We start from the raw sequence: 25,759 nt of genomic DNA, 5'->3' as shown, positions 1-25,759 counted from the left end.
ACTCGTGAAGCCTTCATTGCTTTTAAGAGCGCGTTAGAGACTAATGAGATTACATGGTGAAAAATTCGGTTTCAGCAGCTGCTTCCTGACTGTTAATTTCTTTTCGTGGAAATGGCAGAGCCTCCATGCTCAACTCCAATCAAATTACTATTTAGTCGTGGAGCCTGATAAGCCTGGGGTCTCCCAGACGACAGAACTACACAGAGCTCATGTCCGTATCCGTGGTCTAGCTACTCGTTCGTTCGAACACGGATTTCTCGAGAATCCCTGGTTCGAAGGCACTTTTTCCTACCGTAATCACCGTCGACTTCGTAGTGACGGCCGGATATCCTAATAATTACCTCTGTAGACAAGCTGCAACGCAGAAAAGCGTTAGTTTTGTCCAAGAAGTAGCTGTGCCAGCTGTGCCCGCGAAAATCTAAGAACCCGGATAATCTCTTGTCCTTCCTCGCGCTTTCGTGCAGCAGGCGCGTCTCTCTCTCTCCTCGCCGTGTCTCATAGCGGCTAGCGGGCGATGCGAAGTGCTTTAGAGAGACGATCCGATGTGGGTGAGGTCTCCAACTCCGCCGCGCGGACACGCGATCTTTTCTTTTGTCGTCGCAGAACACGCGCCAAGCAATCGAAGCGAAGCCGAAGAACGACGACGACGACGACTTTATCACGCTCAGGTCTAAACCGTCGCACTCGAAGCGAAAAGAGACCCGAAAAGGTGCGAAGAAGGGCCCGAAAACGTCGCGCATCGAAATGGAGAGCGATTCGTCGAGCGGCGACGAGAATCGACCTCTGCGACGACGAGAGAGAAAGGGAAAGCTTCGTCGACGCCGGCGACGAGTGCGCTGCGACGTAAATTTCAGCGACTCGAGCGATGATGGAGGGAACGCCGACGATGACGTCACAACGGAGAAGAAGGCGGCGCCAGTTCGTCCCATTACGTCGTTTTTTCTGTCGGAAAGTGGGCGCGTGGGCGCGGTCGTTCGAGAAGAGAACGAAGAAAATGACGTCGTCGACAGCGGCTTGGCATCGTCAAATTTCAAAATTACGGATTTCTTTGGCGCTTCTCGACTCTCCAAATCTTTACCTGATCCAGATGAAACTACCTTGCCTGATCTAGCGAACGGTCTAGATAGTGAAGAAAGCGAGCTCCCCTCCGTTGCAGACGAACTGAAACAGCAAACCATACTATTTCATAAGAAGGACAAAGCCAAAGCACCACCTACGTCTCCATGCAATGACGACGAAAACAGTTCTCACGAAACTGGATTCGAGATTGTGGAAAGAATGCATTCGCAACGAACTTGTGCCGCCGCTATTTCGTATCCTAGCAACGTCGAAGACGTCCTTACGAAACTCGAGACGGTGCAGCGAAATCTCACAACAGAGACGCGTCTTCCGTTGATTGTCAACGTCGTCATAGACGAAAAGAACGCGGCGGTCAACGCGGAGACGACGTCGATGGAGGAGGATTCGGTCGACGAGGACTATAGAAAAATTATGGAATGGGAAGAGCGGGCGTTGAATGGTCGTCGTGGTGAGATCGATGGCGGTACGCGTTCTCCTCTCTTCGAAAACGCCGAATGCGTCTCTGATGATGAAAATCATTCGCTTACTCACGGACCTGCGTCGGTGAGCGAGAAGGAAAAATCCCAAAGCGACGCACAGGAGGAGGAATTCCATTCTATGCCATCTCGCCAGTGCGGTGACGGCGGTAGAAAGAGAAAAAAGCGGAGGCAAGTTTTGCCCGTTAAATACGAAGAGGAGAGTCCTCCTCCTCCTCCTGACGAAACTAACGATGTTCGTCTGGATTCTTCTCCTCCTCCACGCGAGGTTGCTACCTCGTCGGCTAGCGACGTCGAGACGGCGTTCGTGCGAAGACGACGAGGGACGCGTAAAGCGTCGGTTGTTCACGTGGATGTGACGGAAGCGTCACGACGACAGAAAACGCGAAAATCCGAATCCAAGCAAGCGAAACTTGACCGCCGAGTCATATCTTCGTCGTCGTCGTCGGAGGAAGCAAAGAGGAAGAAGACGAAGAAAAGAAAGACGCCTTCGTCGACCGCTGATGAGAAAAAGGAGGAACCGGTGACGGCACGTAACAAGCGCAAAGGAAAGGCGCCGAGAAAGTATTGCCCGATATTGGTTGATCCTGATCCGTCTGAAGTGAAGAATGATGATGATGATGATGTGAAGGAGATCGAGGCGGACGGCGTCGTTCCCGCCGTTCAACTTCGCAATGCTCTGAATCTGGTCACTTTGTTGCCGGAGTCGGAGCTGCGAAAGAAAAATCGGGCGGCAACGGCCGCGAGTTTGCCGGACTTCGTGCCGTTTCCGGAGATCAGTCACGTTCTCCAGCTGGAAGAAGAAGAGACTAATAGTGCAGAGCCACGGGGCGACGTCAAGTTCATAGACGCTGTCAGTGCGCTTGAAAGTGAACGCTGTAGATCTTTGCTTCCAAATGAATTCACCTCATCGGCGTCAAAGGCAGGAAAGAGCGAGAAAGTTTTTCTTAATAAGGAGATTTCTAACTCCCTGTCTGAAGAACTGGAAAAATTATCGACTGAGCATCCCAGCATCGAATGCAGCATTCTATACGACTCTCTTTCGAAGAGAGCAACGGCGGCGAAACAGTCAGCCGATTTACCGTGGGCAGACGAATTCGCACCTCGTCACAGCAGCGAAATAATAGCGAATACCGAAGCTGTCGAACGAATGCGTAGCTGGCTCATGGAATGGCAAGGGCAGCCTTCCGCAGACCCTCCCGTCGTTTCGTCTCCGCCCTCTTCGCCGCCCATCGAGCAGGAGACGAAGAAGAAGCGTCGGAAGCGCGTCACCGAGCGCTTCCCCCTTGACGACGATGATGATTTTGTTGTTTTAAAGAACAGGTACGTCGACTATGACGACGACGATGATGAGGAAGTCGAAGACGAAGGACCGTGTAAAGCCATTGTTCTCGTTGGGCCGCACGGTAGCGGGAAAACGGCGGCTGTTTATGCTTGCGCCGAGGAGCTCGGCCTCAAGGTACTTCCTGTTCCAATTTTAGATTCAAAAGAGGTTTAGTTTTCAAGTTTACGTCTCGTTTTTTTTTAAAGATAATTTGATCTCCTAATGTTCCGTTAGCTAAGTCGTTATTGATAAATTAAAAATACCTAAAAGCCGCATTTCATACATTTATTTTTTCGTTTTGGGACTATTTATGAGAAAGACTTTTTTCATCGTTGTTTTCTCTAGGTTCTGGAGTTGAATGCGTCGACGAAACGAACTGGAAAAGTCTTGCAGGCACGGCTCCATGAGGCGACGCTTTCCCACGGCGTTTCTTCAAAAGCCGATCATTTCGGTTCGCAGTGCGGCACAGTCGCTCACAAGCGGCGTCGTCTCGGCAACGCCGAGGCTGACAGACCGAAAGGGGGGGAGATAGTCGAGAAAAGTCAACCGCCACCGAAAGCCGTGCATCCGGCTTTCGCTTCCTTCCTTAAGAATCGAAAGGAAAGCCAAGCTAGTGAGCCGAAGAGAGGCCAGCCCGAGAAAACGGCGCCGAAGAGATCCTTGAAAACGGAAGGGAAAAGAAGGAAGAAGAAACTGGCATTTGACACGGAAAGTAGCGAAGAAGTCGAAGAATTAAAAGTCGTTTCCGTCAAGGCTGCGAAACCGGCTCTTCTACTTATTGATGACGTACGCGCTAGCAATCTTACTTGAAAATTCATTGCATTATTTCTTAGGTTGAGGTTGTATTTGATGAGGATCACGGCTTTTGGACCTCGATTGGAAATATCGTTGAAACGACGAAGAGGCCCCTGATATTGGCGACTTCTGGTAAGAATATGAACGTATAGGACTGTTTGCATGTAATTGTGAGGCTTTTTCAGATCAGTCCGTACTTCGAAACTGCTCTTTTCAACACCAGGTTATTCAGTTTGCTTCTCCACTCACGAACCAGGTTATTATCGTTCAGTAATAATTCGTCTGCTTGGCTCAGAATTTTTGCTTAGGCGTCTCTGCTCGCTACTCTCCAGCTCATGTGTCTCTGCAAAGGAGTGACGGTCGACAGTCGTGCATTGAAAGCTCTCTTATCTTTTTATTGTGGTGACGTCCGTCGCTGCTTGAATCATCTTCAATTCTGGTTCGCTATAGGACGCCGCCGAAGCTCTCAGACGCCGGAATTCACCGTAGTGCCACCTGCAGAAGCGGCTCAACGTCTCTTGATTGGAATCCCTCGGATCCATCTTGATTTCTCACCTGCAGAAGAAAAGGTACAACCCATGCCACCCCGAACCGGTCCCATGATTTATTTATTGAATTTTGGTTCCATAGAGATTCCAAGTCGAGAATAACGCTGTCGCGTTAGACAGGCTCAAAGCTATCAAACCCAACCTCGTCTTCTCCGACGCGGAGCGCCTTCTTCCATTTTCGTTGCAAGGCGACAGCAACGAGAACCTGAAAGTTCAGTTGGCCCTACTACAACGACACTGCGACGTTCTTAGCGTTTCCGACGTCTTATCATCGTCGTCCTTTGGACTTGAGACCGGCGGTCCGTGGTCAAATTGCTGGGAATGCCCGCCCATTGCAGACACACCTCGTACTGATGACGACTACTCGCTAGGCTGCGGGAGACGAACTAGCCTCGATATTTGCTCGGCTTTGGAGGCAGCGTCTTTAGTTCACACTCACTCGTGCTTCCGGGATCGCTGTCCGAATTCGTATCGGTACACCTATCCGTGTGTATTTGACATGGTTCTCAGTGGCGAAGGCGGAAAGTGTGAACGGTGCGTCTTAGTGGAGTAATTATCACATTTGTACTTATGGATTGTTTAGGGAGATGGAATCACAATTGGCCGATGTACTGCCATTGAATAGGCGCTGTCTGCGACGAATGGTATCGACGGAAATTCTCCCTGCTTTGAGGTTGCTATGTAGAATAGAAAAAGAGAAGGAGAGAACGTGGGCAAAGAGGAGAGGGTCAGTATGAGTAGTCTAGCTGTCGTCTGATTGCCTGGCTAATTGCCTCATACTACTATAGATTCGTTCATCGGTTCGATGGCCAAATGGACCTGAGTTTGTGTTCGAAACTGGCCAATTCGTTTCACGAAGAATGAGCAATACACGCTACTAATCCGAAGAGGTATGCACACTACCACGAGACCTTTTTTACGTCTTTATTTAAGAAAAGACGCTATGTAGTAGCAACAGATCAGAGATCGAAACGACCAAACAGTTCGTCTTCACTCCGCCTCTTGAGCCACTTTTTCACGTTATTCGGTGCCGTCGACTCTGCAGCTGATCCTTTGAGCGCGGCGTACATTGCCACGTCAGCAATGCTCAATTTTCCAGTCTCGGCGAGAAAATCCTGTCGGCCGAGACGAGCATTGAGATTCTTCAGCACGGACGCCTTCTCTTTCGCTCCGCCGTGCGCAAGAGTCGTCGACGCCGAATCGATCCAATAATCGATGTCACTCGCTCCAGCCGGACCGACTTCTTCATACAGATCGTTTCGAAAGGCCCGCGCTAGAAAGCGCAAGATAGACGCCTCGCCTTTGACGCAGCGCTGGGATACCTTCAAGACTGGACCAGAAGGCACTAAAAAAATGTAAGTACATTGGGGAAATATGAGAGCACTTCCCTGAAGCTAATATCTATACCGTATAGATATAATACCCCCCCTTAGTCACGCGCGCAACCGAGCATGCCTCACATACGCGTATGCCGTACCGTCTTTCCATATCCAAGTAAGTCTCATGGGACGATCGCCAGACGCTTTCAGGCGATCTGTCCAACGACGAAGCGACTCGGGAACGGGTCGTGCGACGCTTGAATGCACGTAGCAAGTTGCCTCGCACGCGAATCGCTCCGCAACGAGTGCGAGTAGAAGAAGGACCCCTTTGGGAACATTATCGGGGGACGATTCGACGACGACGTCCTGGTACGACGACGACGACGACGCAGCTGTCTGGAAGGGTAATTATAGCGTTGTGCATTGTCTTCGAGACGTGCGTACGCGTACTTTGACGTCGAGCTTTCGAGCGAGAACTTCGACGCGCGTTTTCAGGTCGCCCAGCTGGTTAAGGATGTTGTTCTGGCGACTTTCCAGATCAGATAGACTCTTTGGTGTCCCTTGAGGGTTCACGGATGCCTGCAAAGGCTCGGTTTCACATTGATGAGCATCAGGACATTAGACCGTTAGACAGCCTACCATACCGAGAGGTCTCCATGAATGTTTCGAATATGATACATTCCTTTAGGCAATTCCTGCCTAACATCGTCCTGAACGAACGGCTTCACGCTATACATAGTCGACATTTGGGCAATTTTGCGTTCGCACTAACGCACGCTGGACGAGGAAAAAATGCGAGGAAAAAAGCTTCTTGCTACTCAATATTACTCATTCTCTTGAGACTGATCGTGTACCAGGTCAACAACAAGCGTCACAATCATGCACTAGGCTATCTAAAAACCTCAGTACGGTCACTGTCTGCTACCGCCCCTTTTTCGAAAGTTCGTTTCCTCTCCTTTTCGCACTCTCCGTATTTTGTGCTTCCGCTTCGACTTCGTCGCGCAGATGAGCGGACAATCGTTGCAGTCCGTCAATCGTTGCCGGATCGATGTCGGAGAGGGAATCGAGACTTCGACGACAAACGAATGCAGCAACGTTCGTGGAGGCGGCTTGGAGGGAAAGCGCTTCTTCGTCGACTACTGCAACATTCGCCATCTTGTTTGCGTCCCGTATCATATGCTAAGTATTTATCCCTTCCCTTAGTACACTTTCAAGCAGAGCAATTGCCTGCATACTCAGTTCCTGTATTCGAGAGTCGTCGTCGCTTTGCAATATAGCTAACCACTCATAATTAATAATTTCTAAAATGGAATTTATAAACACTTGGTTTACTTTTAAGCCAAGAGTGAGATTCAAGTAGAATTGACTGCAAATTGCAGACAAGAACAGCGGGACTAACACTTGTCAGCACCATGCATAGAGCAAAGACCAATGAATACTGGACGTACCTAAAAAATTTATTAATAATGATTACACTCAATTAAACTGCGATTATACCTCTCGGAGTGGAATCGAAGAGTCCATATAAAATCTAGAAGCGTAGAGGCCATCAGTGAAGCAGACTAGATAAAAAACATTAATGATCATTGGCACTATGCGTGAGGTGATTCAACTGTACTGGACTATGAGCTGCTGAATGCAACACAATTCCAAGTGTGTACACCAGCCTTCCCAATACAAACGAGTCTTGATCAAGAAGATTCATGGTATTCAATGGCCTATGGGGGGGACAGTCAAGAAAAACTGTACTGTGAATAAGATGTGACATTATACGTATCATAATTTTTCATCAACGGATAGAAGAAGAGACCGGCGACCTGCGAAAACCGATTGGCTACAGGAGCTGGTTTAGGCATAGGCTAAACAAAACAAAAGAATAATCTAATTAGCCTGAGTTCTCGTCTTCTGTTTGAGTACCCTGTGATAGCGTTTCGTCTTTGACTCGATTCTCTTCTGCACTATTGCCTGCCAACTTTTAATATCTCCGTCCTGATCCAAAGCTACTAGTGACATTTTTTCCTCCGGTTTCTTTACAGACGTTGGATCAGACAGCTCTCTCGCGGCGGATGATATAACCTGTATGTATGTACGTTGGCAATCGGCAAAGACTATCATCTCTAAACACAAACCTCCAGCATGTCAATTCGATGAGTTAGGCTGTAGTGAGGATTAAAAAACTCTGACGTCAAATACGGGACTGCCTATTCTGATCCAATTAAATTAAAGATGACACCAACGTTTTGAGTCATACCTGATGAGGACACATAACAGCGGCAGCCACCATGGCTTTGTGCCTTAGCATCCCGAATTGAGGAAAATAGAAACTATCTTGTAAATGAAGCAGAATCTTCATAAGTTCAGCTGCAACCTAAGTATGTACATAGGTGAAATAAGATCCTTATAGTTATTATAGCGATTCTCTCACATCTGAAAGATTGGAGTGGCCTGCGCGAATCAGACTTTCGGCTCCCTCCAGAGATGCTTGAACTCGATCGTTGTCATCACGTGCAAGCAAACCTGGAAGAAAGAGCGTTACTCACATTCAATAAATGACACAGACTAAGCCAAGAGACGCATAGGCAATGAACAACATACCTGCAATTAGGTCCAGAAGATACACAGGAGTTTTCTTCTGGGCTTTAGACTCGTCTGGCAAAGGATATGGCTTAAGGTCGTCGTCTTCGTCGTCGCTAAAGATTGAGATAGCACGCGTGGCATAATAGACAAAGCATGACTCTAGTACCTATCATTATCATCGACCTTTTCCACCACCACACCTTTTCCTATCAACGGTTCAGATTCAGAAGAATCTTCTTCTTCAGGGCCCTCTCTTGTCTCATACAGACTGATAATTAAATAATAAAATTTTTTACAACTAATACGAATTAGCAAAACCAAACTCTAGCACCTATTCAAATCGTCTGGAAGCTTAGATAGAGACCAGAGCAGCTTCACTTCATCGTCAACATCATACTAAGAATAGACAATATTTATCCTCTCTATAGTCGCGTGACTATGATAAAAACCTTAGAGACCATCTCTTCTTACTCCTTACCTCAAATTTTAGTTCCACGCCACTCGAATCGAGTTTCCTGCCTACACACTCCCCAACAACCATGCCAAGACGTCTCAGTCTGTCGATAGGAGACGCTAGGTGACTTTGAACGCCGTGCATCAATACTCTCAATAGAGCTGCGCACGAAAAACGGGTCAACCACAATATTTCGCCTTGCCAAGGTCGCTACTCACCGTCCTTGTATTTCTGAGACTCCGTTTCGCGTAGGTGACAAGCGAACGCAAGTATAGCTTTGGTTATGTAGAGATGATGATCGTAGGGAGTGTTCTTAAGTGCGCACGAATCGCCCCACACTTTGAGAGTCGATTCTAGAGCCTCGGGGAGCACGATTATTGACAAAAATAGTTTTAATTAAAACTGCTACGGTTACTTCGAGGAGAATTTTTCTGCGTCTTTCCGAACTAGACAAGTAGTTAGATACGTTCAAGAGAACAGTATCCTAAAGATAGAAAGTAGTCGTAATAGTAGACAAAGTCGTCGATGTCTTTACCTTGGAAAAACTTCGCATTACAGTAAATTTCTGCGTGAAAAGAAACCGGAGCTTTTCGTTTGAGCAAACAGCGTCCCCTAAGAGACGATCCAATACCGACTTCTCCCTAAAAACGAATAAAATAACCGGACAAAAACATAAGGCCAATGACAATGCTTACGGTTCGATCTTGCCTAGGAGACATCCCACGAGCGACTCGAGCGTTTGTGGTGGCACATCCGTGAAAAGTCGTTGAGCCAATCGACGCCAAAGCGGATCCTTTAGAGTCAAAGAGTCAAAGCGAGGCAGCAAGTAACTGACGATGACATCTAAGGAGAAGAGGAGACGCTTACTGGGCACAAACAATATCTAATATTAATTATTATTAATTAAGGAAAATTTTCTTCCTAACTATTCGCTTAGCCCTGTTCATTTTCTTCACCTGCGTGACCATGAATAGAAGCCTTTCCAACAAGGGACGTGAGAAAACCTAAGGAGCAGTCACTCCCACCTAAAACGGACTATTGGATCCCGTGTCATACATCTTTGAAAGGATACCTCTAAGCCTATCTGCTATCATGACAAGAACGTTCATAATTGACTTTGCTAGTAGACGAAAGTAAGCCTTAGGTAGAAACACGGGTCTGTGACAAACAATAAATAATAGTCATATGACAAAATCTCTAATTAGTACCTATTCTGAACGCGTAATCGATTGGCTACGAGATCAGGAAGAGATACGATTCGCTTTACGAGCCTTTCAGTTGGTCCGCTTAGAAGACGTATTCCCTGTTTCTGAGACTGTGCTGTCTGGCATTCGTTCCATAGCAAATTGCGCAGTCTTTCTTCGTCTAGCCATCGTTCGAGGATGTTTAGTGCGATTTCTGTTCGATTTCTGTCGCTGGAACGCGAGAGATTTAGAATATTGAGAGTTCGCGTGAAATTCCTACTGTTTCGTGTCTAGCGATTCCGCGAGGAGAAAGAGAGCGTCTTTTGGAGGACCTTTGAGGAAGAATGCGTCCATATTCAGTTGATCTTTGTCGGGAAATGGTTTCGACGCGGCGATTTGGAGCAGATAGTCGCAAAAATCGACGTAAAAGTCGCCACGAAAGGCTGCGGACATTTCGGCGCTATCGCTCAGCGTTCGAAACAGCGAAGACAAGATTTCGGTAGCCTTCACAGCTCGTTCGCAAGCGTCGAGGCTATTTTTTGCTTCTTTCAGCGCGAGAAGCACTTCAGCCGCCATTTTGTAGCATCCCGGATACGGAATGGGAAAAGGAGACGCAAGGTACAACTAGGGCGTCTTTTCGAGCGAGAAGCCATCTGCTTCGTCAGACAGAAGCAAGGAAAGGTCGGCTAGAAACGAAAGAGGGCGGGAGTTTGCGCGATAGAACGCCAACGCTGTCTATTTTCTTCCTTAGCTTCCTCATAGCCTAATCGGGGTGTTTGCTAATCGCGCGCTCTACAAACACAGGCGCTATTACAAGATCAGTCTTCGCGCGCTTCGGAAAATCTCGGCAAAGTCAATTTTTCTATTCGGCATCATCATCATCATCATCATCAGTTTGAGAAATCGCGTCGTTCGCCGTGCAAGCACGTGCTGGCGTCGATGACGTCACTATACGGGCATTGATACGGAATCGCCATCGACATCGACGGGGGTTCGAGTTGACATCCGGCCGTTCGATAGAGAATCTCCTTCGCTTTCTCCACTTCGTTATTCTCGCGCTTTCGTCTCTCCTTCGTGCGTCGATTCTGAAACCAGACCTTGACCTGATGCTCGGACATGGACAATTCCCGGGCCATGTGAACGCGTTCGGAGTAGCTTACGTAGCGGCATCGCTCGAAGCGTCTCGACAGCATGTCGATCTGATAGGCGCTGAATTGCGATCGAGGCTGTCGTCCAGACGACTTTATCGGGCCAAATCGCGAATGAGTCGTAGCGATAAGCGGTGGAGGAGGAGGAGGAGGAGGAGGAGCAGGCGGAGGCGGAGGAGGCAAATCTTCAAGCCCATTAGCACTGAATCCGATTCTTTGCCCTCCGGCACCGATGTCGTCGTCTACAAAACAATCGCCATACTCACAGCATACACACGCGACTTTTCCTATGTGCCATTTAGTCAATCAACCGCGCTATATACAGATAGGGGTCGCGGTTGCCGTGTCAGATGATGACTCATTGTGTACAGCGTGCACGCACTTGGATCGTGACCGTATATAGGTCACGTTCGAATGTCCAATCGAATCCGTTTAGCTTCTACGACGCCCAGACGTGCATGCACGTGTCGAGTGCGGAATCTACGACGGTTATGTGCGGAACGCGCACCGCCTGCAACTCTATACATAGTTTGAAAAACGGAAAGGGATCGCTTCTACGCGTAATGTCTGTCTCTGCGTTTAGAAATCGTCGACTGATCGACGAGATCGCGTGAAAGGGGAGACGCTCTACTTTATCATCGTCAGGGACGAAAAATCGTTGATTAGATGCGGTGTTCGTGCGTCATATGGGAGGGCCGGTTCTAATCATCGACGCTTTTCTGTCTCGCATTCAAGAAGACATCGACGCGGCCTGTCGTCGTTCGGCGCTTTTTTCACGACTCGCTTCTGGGTACAGGCTTCGGGGGGGCCCCCCAGCCCATGGCATGGCAGCTAGGGTGCGTACGTGTGCCGCGTACTTTCTTCTTCGCAAGTCACGGAGACCCAATTGACCCGCTTCGATCGTCCCACAAGACGGCACACCAAGAGAATAGGAACCCAGAGTCGAATATGAACGTACTTTCTGTGCTCTAGCATGCTAAAAACTCGAGCGCCCCGAGCGGCCGCGCATACGCGGCAGCGTCACTTAGCCGTCAGTGCGCGCGTACAAGACTAGAACGCTACCTTACCTTCCTCCTCCGTCGATGCACTCTTCGTGCCGTTGCAACGGTCACGGTGCTTTGAAAGACGACCTGTAGTCACGGTAGTATCGCTCATTTAATTCGAAGACCGCTGAGAGTGGCTATATAAAACTTGGACGATCGCCCGTCGGTAAGACGTGCGAAGGAGAAACAAATGACACTGCAGATAAGGAGTCGCGGCTCCCCTTATTATAAGTACACCTCAATGCAAACGACATCACGTGATGAATAACAGAATTAAAGAAATAAAGTTGGTGGAATTGTTTTCGTTGTTCCTCTGCTCCACCCAAGTTGAGGTATCTGTCAAATAGTCATTAGAGAATGTGGAGACCGGTTGGGACCACGTCTTACTAACTACAATACGTAGAGACTCATTTGAGGTAGTGCTGCATTCGTTAGGCAGACGTTCTCCTTGTATCTCCGCTATCTCGTACAAGCCGGATTTCCCCCGGGGGCAATCCGAGTTGTTGTCCAAGCGAGGCTGAAATTTGCACTAGCAAACAGAGAAAGGTTATTCTCAACAGAAGTCAGACGATATCCTTACTCAATCTCAGAGTCGAGTCACAGTAAATTGTATTAGTGTTGCATGGTGAGTGCTACACGGCAAACAGAACTGACATTCAATCAGTGCTTGACTTCACTAAGGGCGTAACGCAACCTGTAGGCAGAGGATGTCGAAGAGACATCCTGCTTTTGCAGCCATGAATGATGATAGTTGCTGGAAAAGAGACGAGTCCAAGACACTGATATTGCCTGAGATATGAATACGGAGAAACACACGCAGGCAAGTTGTTTTCTTTTCCCAATTAGTGAACCAGACTATGAAAGTAGAAGCTTTAGAACGAGATTACGTAGAAGCAGGCCTTCTTACGCCGACCGAATATCGCATTCACACTAGGGACGTGACGTTGAACAGCCTGTGGGCTTTTAGGGGCAGCACTTCCGGGCCCTACTGTAGTTCCAAAACATAGTGCCTAACAATTATCTTGTCGTGAGCAGGCTAAACGTTCACTGTCGCGTATTCTCCTTTAGTAATCTAAGTGAATTGAGGTGAACAACACGTCTCATAAAAAAACTAATACCGGTTACCTGTTTTAATTTATTAGCTAAGCGTCACTCAGTCCGTTGCTGTCTTTGCCTATATATCATGATTCAGCATCGTAATTAGTCGCCGAGTAAAAGCGTCGCTTACAAAATCGTTCGTTAGAGTTGATCTTTCCACGATTTCTGCAAACGTTGCAAATTCACGTCTCCCTAATTAAAAAATACTTGTACCCGTCGCGAGAGTTGAATCTTGTACGCAAGACCAACGGCCTAAATCAAGTGTTCAAGCGGGTTTCAGTTATTTGTCATGGCCCGGCCCGCCGCATCGTGCGCCGCGCTACTATAGTACAGTCTATTCTCTATTGTAGTCAAATCCCGGCGATACTGAAGAACTCGTATCGTCGCGCGACTCTACGCACTAGCGTATACCTTAACGCGGCAAATGGGCTCTGTCCTCCAAAAGGGCTTCGCCCGACCGGGCGGCGACGCCGCGACCGGCACGCTACGTGATCGCCAAGCGCTGTCTTCTCATTCAAACGCTAAAGCAAGAACGTTCTTCTGGTTTTTGTTACTAGAAGTTTCTGTCTGGTCTGGAGATCCGTTACCTCGGACCCTGAAACTGCCAGTGGGGATGTTGACGAGTTCTTCGCGGCTCTGGTGCATCGCGTTGTGCTCTCACAAATTCAACGTTTCGTTCGGACGAAACTGGCTCCAGGCTTTCGATTGATTTGGCAAGATTTTTGCGAGAGACAGGGAGTGTCACGTGATCACGTGATATAAGTAGGCGTGGAATGTGTGCGCGCACTTGGAGAAGTGAGTCTTGCAGAACTGCGCCTTGCACGTGGAAGTGATAAATGTTCGAATGGCTATCTAGTGGAAGCACTGTTGTATCGTATAATGCTGCATACTCTCATTCTAGATATAGAGTCCAGTTAGAATCGATTGAGTGAATGAAAATCAAATGTGGAAAATCTCTAAATCGACAGAAGCGGATCTGGCTCGAATACGGAGCATACCAGCAGCTATTAACCGTTGCCCAATAGGATCACGAGGGCGTGGTCAAGAGAGTCTTCCACGACCGGAGCCGGCACGTACATCACCGAATCGCAAACCGCAGAAACGACCGGCTCCACCAATAGCACACGTCGACGCAAAGTGGACGTATTCGCCAGCGAAAACGAATTCGAGCGCGCCAATCGACGAGAAATCCGCATCGTCGATGGAGGAAGAAGAATCGCTCGAACGCGGAGCTAATTGTACGGCCGACTGGTCGAAATTTTGAATCACAACGCAGTTTTTCTTTCTACAGCGAAGCTGGCGGAACGACACCTAGCGAAAATGAACTTGTTTATTGTGCGCACGTACTACAGGCGGAGTGAGTGTGAGCACGCGGTGCAATGTGCGCATAGTAGGGAAAAAACACGAGCCTGAGCAAACGTACCCGTTGCGCCATGTCGCGCCGACGTCGGCTCGACACAGTGCAGAATATTAGGTGAAGAATTAGGACCCCTTGGCCTCGATCGAGCGCACGAAGAAAGAAATCGCGAACCCCGGCCGTTATTCTAATATATAGTCAGGACGCCGATTCGTTGTCGTCGGCGTTTTGTGACTGAACGAAACGTTCCGGTCGATCGCCGGCTTCAGAACGACCGTTCCCTTTCGCCGCCGTCTTGCGTCGCTCTTTCGTGCGTCGATTTTGAAACCAGACTTTGACCTGGCGTTCGGTAATGCCGAGATCGCGTCCCAATTGGAGTCGTTCGAAGTAGCTGACGTAGGGGCACTGGCAAAAGCGTCCGTCGAGCACGGACAATTGACGTGCGCTGAAGTGCGTGCGTCGTCGCGTCGACGGCGACGGCGAATCGTTCGAATCGCCGCCGCTTTTCGTCTCGTTCATTCGTCGTCGCGTCGATTCGCTCTCGCGATTTCCTTCCTGCGGCGTCGAGCGCGAATCGGCGGCGGCGACGTTGTCGTCGCAACCTGCGCGCGTGTGCGGGGGAGAACAAAGAATTAGATACATTTGAAAGCAATCGCGCCGATAGGGCGGATCATCGCCGATCGAGGGACGTAGATTAGCATAAACTTCGGTCGATGCATGTATTCTATACGGTGCGTCGATCCTCTAGACAGTAAACTCTTTTCGCGCATAAAACACTCAGAAACGTATATAGACGCGTAGGTAAGGCGATCGTTCGCGCGTTGAAATCGAGTTTCATATAAAAAACTCGTTCCATCTCGCGACGGGAGAGAAAAACGTACACGCCCGCCAATATAGACGACATTTCGTTGTGAAGCGCGACGCGACTCGCTATAGACAAAAGCGGAAGGCCCCTATAATTTCCCGCGGCCCCCTTCGTAGAAATTCTTTTGCGCCTGAAGGAGCGTAAACCGGCAACAGCGCGACTAAAATATACAAGGGGCTCGGCGTTATTTCTAAGCGAGCGAGATATCGAACGAACGAACGAACGCGAAAGTGAATTTTTGCTTCTTTGTTTGGTCGCGCGCCAACGCGGACGTATATATACGACTCGTTCCGCGTCGCGTCAAAACGTCGCTCCCTTTTTTCGCCTCCAGCGACCGGTAGCGAACTAGACACTCACTGCATGCCCGGCGTTTTGACTCGATCGATCGTTCGCGCGCGGAGCCCTACGATATTTCAGGTCATGCTGGATTTTATGCATGCATGCCGCGCGGCGTCGATCGCGCGACGAAGGTCGGACTTTTTCGCGACAGGAGTATACTGATTAAGCGTCTCCGGGGCGCGAGACGTCGGGGGAGGGAACTATTTCTCTTTTTCGATTTTCGTACCTTCCGATAACTGTTTTCCTTTCCCAGGTTCGTTGCCGTCGTCGTATTCCGCTCGCATCGCTTCGTTCGCGCGACTTTCGGCGAGGCGTTTTGCGACTTTTGTCGCCGTCGCGATCGTCTGATCGCCACTCAAAAAACTCCGTTGAGTGGAATGAGATGACGCCACGATAGAGTCATCAATTTACGATCACGTGACGCATAACCAAATCAAAGAAAACGTAAAAAACGACAAATCAACAGAGTAAAAATGACGAAAAAATATCCGAGATAAAACAGAACCTGCTCTTTTGTGTTCTCAGAAGTGAAAATTCATGCTGATGACGTCGCTGACGTCAAGCACGTTCAGAACCGTGAAAACGATGTATACGAAAATTAGCGAAAAAGAAAAAGACCTGAAAAAGATACGCAAGCCTGCGTCAAATTTTCTATGCGAACGATCACGTGAACTACGTCTATCGGGGGATCAACATCACTATTTCTACTTTAATTAGAAAAACGTAGGAATGGGTAGGCCTACTGTCTACTAATGCGCGAAAACTCTAATCCTAAATTGAAATAAGATCTCCCCCACTCTCCAAAAAAAATGAGACTATATAAATAAAAATAATTTCTCCCTTACCGTGGCGGTGCGAACTTTGTCAGTGGAAAGACAATTAGGCTCATGAGGAGAACGCAGCCGAGAGTAATCCAGCAGAAGACCACCTACAGAATTATCACGTCATCCTACGCGCAGCACATTAATTCAATCGGCGAACCGTCTGAAAACTCTTGCTGTGCTTGTCAAACGAAAAAGGCGTCGGGTAATGTCTAGCCGTATATACCTTTATATATATAGCAAAACATTTACGCAATTTATTCAAAAAATTCACGTCGATGTACCGTTAGAGAGATTCCCAAGCCAAGAACGTCGTTGAGCAAAGGAGAGCCGAAACAGGACGAAATTCCCATCGACGGTTTTCCGGCTCGGGCGACCGCCGTATCGGCTACCCAGTCACCAACGGAATTTCCGATTGCGAGCACGGTGACGCCGAGTATCGCTGGAATAAATTATTTCGTAATATAATATCTGTTTCTTTTATATATAGACTTGCCTAAGCTGACGTTGAAGAGAACGCCGAACGACTGAAGAACGGCAACGACTTCACCGGCCAGTATGTTCATCCATGCAATGGACGTGATAAAGGCGAGAAGGCCGAGAAGGAATTGAAGAAGTACATGCGGAGTGAAAGCCTCTCCCACTGGCGAGCGTCGTCGCATCCACTGCCAGGAGATGAGGATTCCAATAGAACATGCGAATCCTGGAAAGAAAACAAGGTGAGGGATTAATGATTAGGGATTGACGTCATTACAATAGAACTTTCAAAGATCTAATTTATTAAAAACAATTATTAATACTTTACCTATTATTAGAATGAGCGCATAGAGTGGAAAGTCTTTGCCCACGGTAAGGACAAAGCCATCCCAGCCTTTAGACGCTAAGAGAATGAGAAGTCCTGCTGGTGCTGGCGAAAGAACGGCAAATATCCATCGCCTTGTATCCCATACTTCATTCTTTAGTGAACCACTGCTTATTGTTCTATTACTGACACAAATTTGTCTTCTTACACAGGGTGGAACCGTCAGCCAACGAAGGATGCTGAACGGAAATTCAACAATATATTGAAATTTGACGTGGACTCCTTTCTCTGCCGGCTGAGAAAGCAAAAGGTAACAAATGTATAGAGACAGTGGTTACGTGTACCCAGGATAGTCCATCTAGTGCGAGGTTATCTTCATCCTATGACGCATAGCAATTAATAGAGTCATTTTATTCGATTAGACGCACTACTTCCGCTTCCGTAGAGACGTTCACTGAGCCTACTTGTAAATCAGATTAGGGCAATTGGCACTATAGACTATTAATACAACGAGTGTACTTGAATCTAAGGTGGAACTTCTTGACTTGGATAGCAAGGACGGTGACCGGTGTTTTTCTTTTCTTTGCTAATAGGAAGACTATTCACCGGCGCCTAATCTTATTGATCCTTGTACCTCGCGATAACTCAACGCGACAACGACTCCAATGTAGAGAAAATAGATTCCCAGAAAAACAACCGATTCGTATATATAAATCTACATAGAAACGGCTTTTGGCTCGTTTTGATGATTAATTAATTAATAAGCGTTATAGACACGTTTAATTAATTAATTAAGACCAAGATGATGCATTCTTTTGAAAACGTACCTTTTGATCAATGCAGATGACAACCACTGTTACCACCACAACAATGTATGCTACAATGTCTCGATAAAAGTCCATTGGTTCTGATGGTAAAATCCATTGAAGTTAAATTGAATATGCTTCTTGTTATTAAAGTAGCTATACTGATTGTTTTCTTAGATACTTCTGAAACGAGAATGACAGATCTATAGATACAGGCTATGTTACATAAGCGATAGCTTGATCACGTGACTAACCCAAGAACAATACTCAAAATGAAAATAGAAGCACCAAGGAGAGCGCTGCACTTCAAATTTAGGCACAAAGTTAGATATAGCGTTTAGTATACGTACGAAAGTTCAAGAGGAAAATCAGATGCTTTGGTAAGAGCAGAATAAGCCGTGAAAACATCTGGTGCACCTAAAAAATTCAAGTAGAGCAGACATTTAATGCACCAGAATGCTGCATACCATTTCCTATTGCAAGGAGAGTAATTCCAGCCACAGACGGAGAAAGTTTTAGCTAAATAATTAATTATGTAATTAGAGACACACACACGCCCAAAGGTATTATAAATAAACTTTTGTAGCAAGCAAATTAAGCGGTGGCACAAAGAAATAGTCAGCCTAAAGAAAAGAAAAAAAATTACTCAACCCTGATCACAATGATTTTGGTACGTACCGTTGTAGCTAAAAGAGACATCAGCAGCAGCAGCCAAAAAATCAGTATAATATATGCAAGCCACTAGAAAAGAATAAAATTACCAATTTTAATTAAAGTGGGTAAAAATTTTAAAACATGTGCATCTAACACCTTACGTCGTCTCGTAAACATAGCGAAGCACTAGAGGTGCACTGACCTGGAGATTGTTTAGGTCACAGGTGACAAAGGCTAAGTAGTTCGCCAGCTGAGGGACGTCTGTGCAATTCGCCAGCACGAGGTGACATGTCGTATTGAATTGGCTTCCGTTTGCGCGGACCTTCGCTTTCAGATGCTCGCACGCTGACGTCGAGACGTTGTCCGTAGACGTTAGCAAGATCTCCGATGCACCAGCAGTGCACAGAAAGGCAGAAATGACGAGCAATGAAGCCAGAGGAGTGAGCGTTTTCATTTTGTTGAAATCAACGCACTGAATTATAATTTTATCACGTGAGGGAATGTTCAGCTTGCAGAGGACTTGATTCAATCATAGATACATGATATATCTATGATTCAATGAAGCGCTTTGAATGAGCACTGGGCAGAGCACGAAACTAAAACGTTCTCTGATTTTGACTGATATGAGAATTATGCTATATTGATGCTGCTGCTGCTGCTGCTGTTGCTCATTCTACTATTGTTGTTGGTGCTGTTCTTCACTTGATTTGCTTTTGCTGTTGTTTGTCTGGCTAATGTCTGGTGTCACCGTCACGTGACGACGCAGTCTTGTGCCTTTGCGCAGTGACTTCGGTACTGTATCTCTTTCGTACGGAGTCGAATGGACGCTACCGCGAAGCGACTTGACGCGTATTCAGATATCGAAGATCTAAGGTAGGCGTAGAGCGTCTGGGCAACGAGTTCCCCTGTCTGATCGCTTGCTCTGGCTTTAGTACCTAGTTGCGGTTGTTTAGGTGCCGCCATCTAGCATCGCCTAAGCTGCTTACGCTCTCATGTGAACAAGGATTTCCTCTACCTGTTTGCGCTATCGAGTAGCAAGCGAGGAAGGAGAGAGAGACCCCTCAAGAGGCCGCACGATCTCAGTTATCTGTGCCACTCTCAGAGCCTCCTTCACGTTTTCATTCGAAGGTCATTTTTTATTTCCTACACTGTAGACTATTTTTTATTACGTCACCAATCTCCTACGCTGTGGATCGCGACTAAAGCAGACGAAGACGAGAGGGTTGTGGCGATGAATTCGACGAGGCTTGGCTGGATGAGAACTCTCCACCAGTCGATTGGACGATTGCTGCCTAAAGTGGACGTCGACATTCTTATCCGAGACAGAGGTTTTAGGTTCGGATCGACAAGCTGATTGTGGTCGTCGCCCGTCTCCATTGGAGCTCCAACTGTCGTCATTGCATTTCAAACACGGCTTGTTGCCTCGGGGCGAACGTGATATGGAAAACGCGAGCGCCTCGTCACTCCTTACGTCACGCGCATAGCGTTGGTGTACAGCACGTGCGCCGCATCTGGAGCAATGACACGGAGTTCTTTTTATACGTTAGCTCAGTGTAGAGTGCAAGTAGAGTTCGCATGGCGCACTTCGCGAAGTCCGGGTCCTGGGCAAGACCCCGCCACGAGAAAAAAACTGCCCGCGAATGCACAACGTAGTGGAGTCATGTCATTTTTTATTTAATAAACCCGGAACTAACCCGGAAGTATCACAAAGAAAAAGCGAGCGTCCTCCCGGCGTCTTTCAATGGGAGGGCCCTTCACCCAGGCCCTCTTTTCGGGGAGACAGTGACCCATCTGTCCCGGGGGTGCCTTTATATACCAAGGCACAGGTGGACCGCTATTGTAACCCACCGCGTCTTGCCCAAGTGGGGTGGCAGTTTATCACTCGTGCCACTGGAGTAGGGGATTGAATCCCCTGCGTTTGCGCCGCGTTTAACCTCTCTGGCTCGAGTTGGGCCGGTTTTATTTAGTCACCTCGGGGCCCGGAGGTGAATGGCGACATCGGAAAGCTCTTCATCTGCCTCGTCCGATTGTCCATTATACCATCTGGCGAGAAAAACAAGAAGAATAAATATCCTTTCCTTTACCTATATATTGCGGAGACTAGTTTGCTGAGGATGACGAGCCAAATTGCCGTGACACCTTCGAGGGAGCCCCGCAACCGTTCTTGTGCATTTGCGCTGCCCGCTGCGATTGTTCTAGATTACAGCATACTCGGCAGCGAATACAGTGACATGCCTACAGGATAATGATATATCTAGACTCACAAAGTTCTAATAAATACACACACCTGTTTCCAAGCGTCCTAATACCGCGCCTTGAGGCCTAGTATTGCCCAACTGTAGACAAGAGAAATATTACTTATTGACATGTAAGCGATTGTCGCGTAAAGGAGAAGAGAAACTCCTTTACCTAAAGCATGGAGTGAGCCAAAGTGCTCCGACGATCGTCCATTGTACATCGAACTTCGTCTCGGCTCGTAGACAAACGAAATTTCGATTGCTCGCGAAGGATCGCCCATAGAGGAGCCGCACATGAGCCCAATCTAGCATAGAGAAGATGCTACAGCGCGCAGAGCCCACTGGCGGCTCGCTGCGACTGCAGGCTCGATCGATCGATCGACTGCGTAAAGCGCTAACAGGAAGATAAGGCTAAAAAAAAAAGAGGAGCCCCCACCAAAAGAAAGCGGCCACACGAAGACCATGTAGGCCGCGCAGCTCGCGTAAACGCACGCCAGGACAAATTCAAGAGCTTACCGAGTCCATTTCAAGTCGTTCGTTCGACCACAACGCAACGGAGGAACTTGTTCGTAATTCGTGACGTCACTGGCGTGAAGATACCCCTACACCGGATGTAGACCTATCCATGCAAGCGCATTATTTTTCTAAGGTTCGGCCCCGAGTGTTTCCTTGATCATACGTTCGGCTTCTTCGGGGTCTTTTGCGTTTAACAGCTCCTCACGCAAGCGACTCTGTTCATCATCAGTTTCTTCTGCGCTCCCCTCAGAGCTGTGCTCATCCTCATCATCCGGAAAAGAAACCTGCACTTTGTCGAGATAACGAACGGCACAGGGATATTCTTTACCCCCCGGCTCCTCAAGCCATTTCCGGTGAATGCTGACGTCAATTACCAGAAAAGCAACCGACGCATCTTTACCCTTCCTCGCCAGAAACTTGAAGAACAAGTAATGCTCCTTCACGTAGCGATCGAAATCTTTGTCGGCCAATTGGGGATCGGTAAAAAGAACGTAAACTTCTCGGCTTCGCGACGACAATTCCGTTTCAAGGCTGGCACCTCGTTTGAGATAATCGACGCCTTTGTCGCGCAGCAGACCATAAAAATTGATGCTGTTTTGCACGTCCGGCGTCAGCGTCTCGACGAGAAATTTGCAAACTTTCTCTTCAGAGCACAGTGAGCTTCGAAAGTCTTCCAAGATTTCAAGTACGATGCTCCTCTTGGACGCTTCCTTCGATCTGAATTCGACTAGCTTGGTTTTCAGGTTCTGCTTGAAAGTGACTTCGGAGTCCCTCATTTCATCTCGATGACTTACGAAAGCTTTGACAACGCTTTCGTCGAGAATGTCTTCCAGCGAATTGACGTCGACGAGCTTGTCGTGGAAGGCTCGCTTCGCTCGCAACAGTTCTTCGAACGTCTCTTGAACGAGATGAGTCGATTCCTTGTTGAGACTCTGAACGAACAACGTGACGGATTTCTCTTGGTCCCCGCTCTTCTTCACAAGTCTCTTGAGAGGAAATAGGTCGTAAGCTATTGGCTTGCCTTTGCCGTTGTTCACGTTTTTGACAAGCGAGGGAACCTACAGACAAGAAAATGATGATTATAATTTTCGTCATTCTTTGGCAGCATCGTCACTAAATCGTACGTTTCTGTTTCCCTATGCAAAAGTGCGTGTATGTAACAGTGCATCACACAAAAGATAAAGTCTGTCACGGTTAGTGCTAGTCTACCCCATGCAGAGGCCAGAGGTTAGGATCAGAAAGCAGATGCAGAAACCTAACTACATTCCGAGTCACGAGAAAAAAACAGACTGAATTCAATTCGCGAAGCCGGATCTAACAAGTGCACTATTTACTTAGGCTTTTACCTGTCGCAAAAATTGAAAAGCCTGCGCCGTGGTTTGCGGAATTTTCTCCGGCGGCTGCACATCTCCATCAATAGTAAACTGCAAACTATCATAAGTACTTTTGCTAGTGCTTTCATACGACCCCGACGCCGACGCGCCACCGCTCAACTTGAGACCAATAATCTTGGCTTCGACGCCTAGGGAACCTCGCATATCACGCGCCGCATCCTCCGTCTTGGCCGTGCCGGAAAATCTCACGGCGACGTTGGCACCCCAATGAATTCCGACGACGACATGAGTGCCGAGTTTCGTCACGAGTTCATCCGCGACGAGCCGCTTTTTGACTTGGTCGCTGTAGACGTTGATACTTTCTTTGGCCGTGAGAAGACGAACGACCACGGAACCGGACGCCGTTTTGTTGCTCTCGTTTTTCCGATTGAGAAATCTCGCCGAACCCGTCAAGTTGAACGAACAGACGCCCGTTTGAATGCTCACTCGAAGACTCGCGTCGACGTTGAGAAGATTCGCTTTGGACTCAAAGCTGTCGTTGGAAGAGTGATCGGCGTGGTATTCGTTGCATGGGACGAAGGCGATTTCTCCTTGTGGGATTTCACGGTACACTTGGATTCCTGCCATATAATCGCTGTATTAAACGTTATCTAATGAAATGCTACTAATTAATTAATTAATCAATTTAGCTCTATTTTTCTAACTGAACCCTAAGAATTCCATTCCTTGTGTAATTAGTGCCATACAAATAGTGGCTCCGGGTAGTAATAAATGGGCCAGAGCTCAGGGAATAGCATATAGACCAGATAAAGCTTTACCTGGAACGAATGCATCTTGACGCGCGTCGTAGAGCGAGCCAATAGAAAAAACCTGACCCAGTGCCTGACGCTGAAGTGGTGCGTCGCTGATATCGACCGCTGTAGAGTCTGCCATCGCTGAATTGAGGGAAATAGAAACTGCTATTGTACTAGAAAGAGCCCGGATCAGGCGCGGGCTATGAAGCCATGGTATCATTATTAGAGACGCAAGCGATTGGCAGGATGTGTGACACGTGACAGATTTATTATTCAAAGTGGCCTGGCTGATGTCAATTGTCACCATTCGGTCTTCATCAGGCTTGATGGCTTCAACCCACCTCATCCTCTCTCTCTCACTTGTCGTCAGTTTCCTCTACCCAATTCCTGTGTCTACAAGCTGCGAAACGCGACCGAATATCTACTGCGTTGTCGACAGGAAGCTAACTATAGTCCCATGGGAACCGCAGGACGTGGCTTTCTAACACTTTTCCCTTGCAGGAATGACAGTGCACAAGCTTACTGCGGTCGACGCGATGAATGGATAGAAACTGGAAACCTCTACAGCATTTCGTACCTGTAAGAAACACTAGAACTGTAGTAAACATGACGACTCCCAGCGTGGTCAAGCTGGCGCTAATGGGATAATATAGCCAAAACCTGCCGTGTGCGGTGTCTGTTGAGTCTCTGGCTACATTGCAAGCCCAACAAGAAGCGTAGGATAATAGGGCAAACGAAAACGGGGCGTGCCACCTGTGTAAACAGTGTGGGTTTCCTAATCAAGTGTCTCCAGGGATATTATTGATGATTCTTGCCTTCCTGCTGAGTCTGAAACGAGGAAGTAAGGAAAAAATGCAATCATTATCGAGACCCCCCCCCCCCCCCCCCCCCCCGCTTCGACAACTATCTGTTATAATATAATTATATATCTTATGTATATACGGTACCTTGGAAGTGTTTATCGATAGTCTCTTTCTAAGGAACGTCTTCATAGACTACGGTGTTCAGCAGGTCATCGTTCTGTAAGATAATTTTGCAAGGACACGTGCTTTCTAAAAATCATTTATTAACCCTTGCAAGGTGCAGTCCGTATTTCCGTGCCGAAATTCAAAATCAGCAAGAGGCGTACACTCTCTTGTGAGAACAAATAATTACTATTTCATTTGCATGCGGCTCTTTACCTGTTTCAAATCAGAGCCAGTTCGGAAAATAACAACAATAACTGCAATTGTCTAAAGAGAGCCGCGGCCATGTGGAGCCTGGGATTAATTGATCCAAGCGAGTACACTTACAAGTGCAAGAACGACTTTGGAATGCTTGTTCAATCAGCTACAGGAGAAAATATTACAACCAGTACAATTATTAGTGGACTAGAGCGTGACCATTTACTTTTTTGTTTGCAGACTTGTGTAACACGAGCTCTCCTTGCATAAGCGCTGAATGGAGAATCGAAATGCGCTGGAATACCAGTGATGATTTGGATCTTATCATTAGAGATCCTAATAATGACTTCTGCTTCTATGCCAATCAAAGTGACTCGACGATTTGCACTGGAAATTCGTCCGCTTTTACGTGGAAAATTACAACAGGGCCAAACGTCCAATCTGGAGGTGAAATTGAATATGCAACAAGTGAGTTTATAGGAAACGTTTTTATGCAATGCTACTAATTGTCTCTTAGTTTCACTTCGCGAGGGAGTACCTGATTCCTCGCTGCAATTTTTTGTGTACGTTCACAAGGTGGACGAAACACGTTTGAACATACCTGTTGAAGTCACGTGGTTCCTGGGCGGGATTCAATTGGGAAGTGTCACGACTGAGCCAGCAGATTCTGCCCCAACACCTAAGGACACTTGGCTAGGAATCCTTGACCTGTCTGAAGAAACACCAAATTTTCCATCTGTCAGTTTCACGACATTTAGTTCTTGAATAACCATTGAAAAGTGTAGCTATGAGTCCTCGTAATCTGTTTGTCTACCGTCTGTCGTAGTTTGTTCAAATGCCTTTGAATAAAGTGACTGTATGAGCAGAGAGCAAGGCCGTTGACTAAAAGCTTACCAAGAAGATTTTAGTAAATACATGTAGCAGGCAAGTAAATATCTTTCTACGTCATCTTGATATACACAAACACTGTCTAATGACTGCCGAAAGGTTTTCTTTTATTTTCGTGTTGTTTAATACATGCAGTC

The 25,759-nt window shown here is 47.4% G+C and overlaps 8 protein-coding genes and 1 long non-coding RNA gene across 19 annotated transcripts; 3 read left to right on the top strand and 6 right to left on the bottom strand.

Moving 5' to 3' along the window:
- Positions 1-432: 432 nt before the first annotated feature.
- LOC136183853 (uncharacterized) lies at positions 433-6,843 on the top strand. Of its 4 annotated transcripts, XM_065970651.1 has the most exons (11): positions 456-544; positions 604-3,015; positions 3,226-3,666; positions 3,714-3,807; positions 3,861-3,931; positions 3,984-4,244; positions 4,306-4,757; positions 4,807-4,950; positions 5,012-5,113; positions 5,173-5,578; positions 5,657-6,843. In XM_065970651.1, the coding sequence occupies exons 1-9, from the start codon at positions 515-517 to the stop codon at positions 5,085-5,087; spliced, it is 3,981 nt and encodes a 1,326-aa protein (XP_065826723.1). In that variant the 5' UTR covers positions 456-514; the 3' UTR covers positions 5,088-5,113; positions 5,173-5,578; positions 5,657-6,843. The 4 variants fall into 4 exon arrangements, with proteins under 4 accessions (XP_065826724.1, XP_065826723.1, XP_065826721.1 ...); XM_065970652.1 differs by having other exon boundaries at positions 433-548; positions 5,012-5,578; XM_065970649.1 differs by having other exon boundaries at positions 5,012-5,578.
- LOC136183855 (aminoacyl tRNA synthase complex-interacting multifunctional protein 2-like) lies at positions 5,138-6,306 on the bottom strand. Its single transcript, XM_065970654.1, has 4 exons — positions 6,187-6,306; positions 5,993-6,121; positions 5,701-5,938; positions 5,138-5,568 (listed from the first exon to the last, which is right to left on the bottom strand). Exons 1-4 carry the CDS (start codon positions 6,286-6,288, stop codon positions 5,183-5,185), a joined length of 855 nt encoding a protein of 284 aa, XP_065826726.1. The 5' UTR covers positions 6,289-6,306; the 3' UTR covers positions 5,138-5,182.
- LOC136183854 (telomere length regulation protein TEL2 homolog) lies at positions 6,361-10,411 on the bottom strand. Its single transcript, XM_065970653.1, has 21 exons — positions 10,038-10,411; positions 9,782-9,988; positions 9,646-9,731; positions 9,530-9,598; positions 9,269-9,416; positions 9,109-9,214; positions 8,989-9,057; positions 8,792-8,933; positions 8,598-8,734; positions 8,451-8,515; positions 8,286-8,387; positions 8,138-8,232; positions 7,968-8,059; positions 7,794-7,910; positions 7,672-7,743; positions 7,460-7,618; positions 7,316-7,401; positions 7,161-7,260; positions 7,040-7,104; positions 6,875-6,990; positions 6,361-6,819 (listed from the first exon to the last, which is right to left on the bottom strand). Exons 1-21 carry the CDS (start codon positions 10,331-10,333, stop codon positions 6,722-6,724), a joined length of 2,427 nt encoding a protein of 808 aa, XP_065826725.1. The 5' UTR covers positions 10,334-10,411; the 3' UTR covers positions 6,361-6,721.
- Positions 10,349-14,603, top strand: LOC136183858 (uncharacterized). 2 transcript variants are annotated; one of them, XR_010669251.1, is made up of 5 exons: positions 10,349-10,438; positions 10,509-11,433; positions 11,489-13,884; positions 13,948-14,284; positions 14,338-14,603. It is a non-coding gene; the product is annotated as an uncharacterized lncRNA (long non-coding RNA). The 2 variants fall into 2 exon arrangements; XR_010669250.1 differs by having other exon boundaries at positions 11,489-14,284.
- On the bottom strand, positions 10,476-13,790 carry LOC136183856 (homeobox protein MSX-1-like). 6 transcript variants are annotated; one of them, XM_065970660.1, is made up of 10 exons: positions 13,634-13,790; positions 13,458-13,567; positions 13,177-13,298; positions 13,074-13,122; positions 12,856-13,020; positions 12,643-12,803; positions 12,529-12,580; positions 12,336-12,477; positions 11,973-12,284; positions 10,476-11,147 (listed from the first exon to the last, which is right to left on the bottom strand). In XM_065970660.1, exons 9-10 carry the CDS (start codon positions 12,058-12,060, stop codon positions 10,648-10,650), a joined length of 588 nt encoding a protein of 195 aa, XP_065826732.1. In that variant the 5' UTR covers positions 12,061-12,284; positions 12,336-12,477; positions 12,529-12,580; positions 12,643-12,803; positions 12,856-13,020; positions 13,074-13,122; positions 13,177-13,298; positions 13,458-13,567; positions 13,634-13,790; the 3' UTR covers positions 10,476-10,647. The 6 variants fall into 6 exon arrangements, with proteins under 6 accessions (XP_065826732.1, XP_065826728.1, XP_065826731.1 ...); XM_065970656.1 differs by having other exon boundaries at positions 13,177-13,238; XM_065970659.1 differs by having other exon boundaries at positions 12,340-12,477; positions 13,177-13,238.
- LOC136183857 (homeobox protein E30-like) lies at positions 14,341-16,002 on the bottom strand. The gene is made up of 2 exons (XM_065970662.1): positions 15,834-16,002; positions 14,341-15,005 (listed from the first exon to the last, which is right to left on the bottom strand). Exons 1-2 carry the CDS (start codon positions 15,889-15,891, stop codon positions 14,602-14,604), a joined length of 462 nt encoding a protein of 153 aa, XP_065826734.1. The 5' UTR covers positions 15,892-16,002; the 3' UTR covers positions 14,341-14,601.
- LOC136183988 (mitochondrial sodium/calcium exchanger protein-like) lies at positions 15,991-19,144 on the bottom strand. The gene is made up of 19 exons (XM_065970806.1): positions 18,893-19,144; positions 18,715-18,777; positions 18,615-18,659; positions 18,504-18,555; positions 18,387-18,453; positions 18,291-18,335; positions 18,199-18,239; positions 18,058-18,137; positions 17,865-17,945; positions 17,750-17,816; positions 17,662-17,690; positions 17,575-17,610; positions 17,439-17,525; positions 17,234-17,384; positions 16,925-17,131; positions 16,713-16,870; positions 16,589-16,654; positions 16,453-16,535; positions 15,991-16,225 (listed from the first exon to the last, which is right to left on the bottom strand). Exons 1-19 carry the CDS (start codon positions 19,142-19,144, stop codon positions 16,129-16,131), a joined length of 1,707 nt encoding a protein of 568 aa, XP_065826878.1. The 3' UTR covers positions 15,991-16,128.
- Positions 19,145-20,343: 1,199 nt separating this feature from the next.
- Positions 20,344-23,732, bottom strand: LOC136200381 (cytolytic toxin-alpha-like). Its single transcript, XM_065990766.1, has 5 exons — positions 23,596-23,732; positions 22,790-23,397; positions 21,100-22,501; positions 20,978-21,026; positions 20,344-20,925 (listed from the first exon to the last, which is right to left on the bottom strand). The coding sequence occupies exons 1-3, from the start codon at positions 23,708-23,710 to the stop codon at positions 21,572-21,574; spliced, it is 1,653 nt and encodes a 550-aa protein (XP_065846838.1). The 5' UTR covers positions 23,711-23,732; the 3' UTR covers positions 20,344-20,925; positions 20,978-21,026; positions 21,100-21,571.
- Positions 23,733-23,867: 135 nt separating this feature from the next.
- On the top strand, positions 23,868-25,603 carry LOC136183847 (uncharacterized). Of its 2 annotated transcripts, XM_065970632.1 has the most exons (9): positions 23,868-24,013; positions 24,076-24,150; positions 24,225-24,287; positions 24,365-24,412; positions 24,552-24,593; positions 24,652-24,708; positions 24,767-24,924; positions 24,975-25,202; positions 25,252-25,603. In XM_065970632.1, exons 1-9 carry the CDS (start codon positions 23,898-23,900, stop codon positions 25,497-25,499), a joined length of 1,035 nt encoding a protein of 344 aa, XP_065826704.1. In that variant the 5' UTR covers positions 23,868-23,897; the 3' UTR covers positions 25,500-25,603. The 2 variants fall into 2 exon arrangements, with proteins under 2 accessions (XP_065826704.1, XP_065826705.1); XM_065970633.1 differs by having other exon boundaries at positions 23,876-24,150.
- The last annotated feature ends 156 nt before the right edge of the window (positions 25,604-25,759 follow it).

This window comes from Oscarella lobularis, chromosome 2 (assembly GCF_947507565.1).
Source record: "Oscarella lobularis chromosome 2, ooOscLobu1.1, whole genome shotgun sequence".
NCBI lineage: Eukaryota > Metazoa > Porifera > Homoscleromorpha > Homosclerophorida > Oscarellidae > Oscarella > Oscarella lobularis.
Note: the sequence above shows the minus strand (reverse complement) of the source record. Positions and strands in the feature narration are given on the sequence as shown.